Source organism: Saimiri boliviensis, chromosome 18 (assembly GCF_048565385.1).
Source record: "Saimiri boliviensis isolate mSaiBol1 chromosome 18, mSaiBol1.pri, whole genome shotgun sequence".
NCBI lineage: Eukaryota > Metazoa > Chordata > Mammalia > Primates > Cebidae > Saimiri > Saimiri boliviensis.
The window spans coordinates 24,736,706-24,740,415 of record NC_133466.1 but is presented as its reverse complement, the minus strand read 5'-3'; the positions used below and the strand labels follow the sequence as shown (position 1 = coordinate 24,740,415).

The window sequence follows — 3,710 nt, the reverse complement described above, 5'->3', positions numbered from 1 at the left end:
ACAGATGTATAGACCAATGGAACAAAACCAAAGCCTCAGAAATAATGCCACACATCTACAACCATCTGATCTTTGACAAACCTGACAAACACAAGTAATGGGGAAACAATTCCCTATTTTAATAAATGGTGTTGAAAAAACTGGCTAGCATATGCAGAAAACTGAAACTTAACCCCTTTCTTAAACCTTATTTAAAAATTAACTCAAGATGAATTAAAGACATAAATGTAAGACCTAAAACCATAAAGACCCAGAATAAAACCTAGGCAATACCATTCAGGACATAGGCATGGGCAAAGAATTCATTTAAAACACCAAAATTTGGCTATTAACGAAGACTGCTGTGGCTCCATCCGGCGCGGAACGCTAAACCATGTGATGGGTGGCAACCAGGAAGCTACACTACCTAGAATCCGGAGGAATGGAGGGGCTGGCCGGCGTGGGCCCCTGAGATCTCCTATTACATGTCTTCAGCTTTATCTATACACACGGAAGGACACTCAGATTGTCTAGTGCCATTTCCTGTGAAACAAGTCCAGATAAGAGAAGGGACTTACCCAAGGTCACATAGCAGAGAAATAAAGCCGAGGGCGGCCGGAGAAATGATGTCACTTTCCGCACCACCCGCAAGCCCAGGGCTCTTATCACCACACCTTTCATGAAAGTAGAAATCCTGCTCGTGTGCTATTTAATCCTTAACGAAGTTTCTAGCTCCTAGCAAAGAAAATAAATGTAATAATTGGGCTTTTTCTCCCTCTAACTAATAGTAAAGGTCCGTAATGTGGAGTGACATGGGCCCCATAGGTCTTAAAACCCTGTATTGCAAAGTAAAAAATAAATTCCACAGATAACAAGCAATTTGACCAGGTCACTCTGGGCCTAAAATCCCGTCTCTTACCTTCCTTCACCACCATCATTCTGAGATTGTTTCAGTACTTGCACTCTACCTTCTCGAACTCTGTGGGCAGATTCTGCTGCCTGGGAGCCATGAAACAGAAAGTCAAGAACGGTTCAGGTACCTTGTTCAACATCTGGCTTCAACTAGAAATTAAGAATGGTCCCCAAACAGAAAGCCGGGCGTAGGAACCAGTTAGCATAGGTCAAGGCCCTACCCGGACTTATTTTCTTTTGAGTCCTCAGGAAGTAGGGGGCTTTCTCTGATTCCACTTGCCAGAAGTGTCTTTCCAGGGAGACGCGGGCTGTTTTCTTGCGGCTGTTTTCCATCTCTCTGTGCAACGCTGAAACATGCCTCTGAGTCAGAGCCTCCACTGAGCTGTAACAACACGTTAACCAGAACTGCCCGGCATCTTCCTGAACAAGACTTTCAATAGGGGCTAGTATGGTTCGCTTCATCCGGTTTTCTCAAACATCTTCAAAGATGCTGAAGTACTCTTTCCCAGTGGGACTAAGAGCCAGCAGAACAGATACACTTTCTCTCAAGATGTCTCTCCAGCAGAACGTTTCCCTGTTTCCAAGGCCTTGGCTTTATTCTTCATTTCCAGTGTATATGAGCAAGACACAGTGCTATCATACATCCCCCTGCAGCTTTAAAAAGAAGCAGAAAGCAACACTTCCATCCAGGCCACCAAGCACCATCTCTTATCTGCCTAAGAGCCCAAAGCCAGCATTATATATAACTGTGGCAGGACTAATCCCCTTCGTTGCTCCACCACTGGTCATGCTGATGACAAAAACTTATATTCCCATATTAGCTTTTACTCAGATCGCTTATGGAGTCACTTTCCTATCTTTCTTGGGTGGGATCAGATGGGGTTTTGCTCTACCAGAAGGTAGTCCAGCCAAACCAAATGTCCTTAATTTGGCTAACAGTACAACTCCTCTTTGGTTTTCATGGTTTGCCTTCATTTTTTTTTTAAAAACTCGGTGAAGCAGAAGCCATAGTCACAATAATAATGGGTCTGGGGATAGCATTACACCTTGAAGTTTTTCTCTTACCACATTATCCCAACTGGTTCAAAGCCCTGAGGTTAGTAGTCACTTTAGTGGCCACTTTTTCACTGATAATCACTTTAAATAGTTAAAGATGCTTTTTCCGAAAAAGAACATAAGAAACCTGGTCAAATATAAAAATACACTGTAGATAACATTAGTATGCTGGTTACACCTTTTTCTGCTTCTGTTTGGCTCTTTTTTTCCCACACCAATGGTAATTTACTCTTCACAGATTGTTCTTCATTTCTAGAAGTTGTTATTTCATAGTAATTACTTGAGCAAGAGCTTGAAAATCCCTGTCAAATGCTTTCATTTCATAGTAAACTAGTTTTCGGTCATTTTATGAATAATATAGTTATCATAGTTAAACATTTGAATGTTTTAGCTCTCCTGAAAATTAAAAGATTAAAAATCCCCCCAAAAAAAAAAAAAAAAAAAAAAAAAAAAAAAAAAAAAAAAAAAAACCACCAAAATTTAAAACACCAAAAGCAACTACAACAAAAGCCAAAATAGACAAATGGAATCTAATTAAACTTAAGATTTTCTGTGCAGCAAAAGAAGCTATTATCAGAGTAAACAGGCAACCTACAAAATGGGAGAAAAGTTTTGCAATCTATCCGTTTGACAAAGGGCTAATATCGAGAATCTACAAGGAACTTAAACAAATTTACAAGAAAAAAGCAACCTCATCAAAAAGTGGGCAAATGATATGAACAGACACTTCTCAAAAGAAGACATTTATGTGGCCAACAAGCATATATATATATATATAAAAGCTTATCATCACTAGTCATTAGAGAAATGCAAATCAAAACCACAATGAAATATCATCTCATGCCAGTTAGAATGGTAATCATTAAAAAGTCAGTAAACAGCTGCTGGAGCGGACACTGAGTGTTTATTGGGGAACTATTCACAATAGCAAATACTTGGAACCAACCCAAATGCCCATCAATGATAGACTGGATAAAGGAAATGTGGCACATATATACCATGGAATACTATGCAGCCATAAAACAGAAAGAGTTCATGACCTTTGCAGGAACATGTATGAAGCTCGAAACCATTATTCTCAGCAAACTAACACAGAAACAGAAAACCAAACACTACATGTTCTTACTTATAAGTGGGAGTTGAACAATGAGAACACATGGACACAGGGAAGGGAACATCACACACTGGGGTCTATCAGGAGGTGGGAGGCTAGGGGAGGGATAGCATTAGGAGAAATACCTAATGTTGATGATGGGTTGATGAGTGCAGCAAACCACCATGGCACATGTATACCTATGTAACAAACCTGCACATTCTGCGCATGTATCCCAGAACCTAAAGTATATATTTTTTTAAATTCTCTAAAACACATGAATTTTTATTTTTTAAAGGATATTTACTTAAGAAACATAAAAAAATATAACAGATCACTTGATAGGCCACTTTATACAAAATAATAACATACCTAGGCAATAACAACATACCTATTTTTGCATGCAGAAACACTGTTTACTAATGACAGTCACAAGAGGATAAGAGTTATGAGCAGATAAAACTTCTTTATAAAAAAATAGTTCTCAAAAATAGGAAAAAGATCAAAAGCAAAAGTATAAACACATATTGTTATGGTTGGTAATTCTGTGCAGCCAACTTTATAACTGCAGTCATCTGAAATACTGTAATGGATAACTTAAGTCTTTTGTGAGAGGAAAATGGGTTACTACAGCATATGCAGACACCCAAAGAGTCAAGATCTTGGGAAA

General features: G+C 38.8%; 1 protein-coding gene across 1 annotated transcript; it reads left to right on the top strand.

The window, feature by feature from the left end:
- The first annotated feature begins 1,175 nt into the window (after positions 1–1,175).
- Positions 1,176–2,441, top strand: LOC101051954 (transmembrane protein 69). Its single transcript, XM_010344885.3, is given in 3 exon segments — positions 1,176–1,888; positions 1,890–2,033; positions 2,035–2,441. Coding segments are annotated over 3 exon segments (747 nt in total). The 5' UTR covers positions 1,176–1,339; the 3' UTR covers positions 2,089–2,441.
- Positions 2,442–3,710: the final 1,269 nt, after the last annotated feature.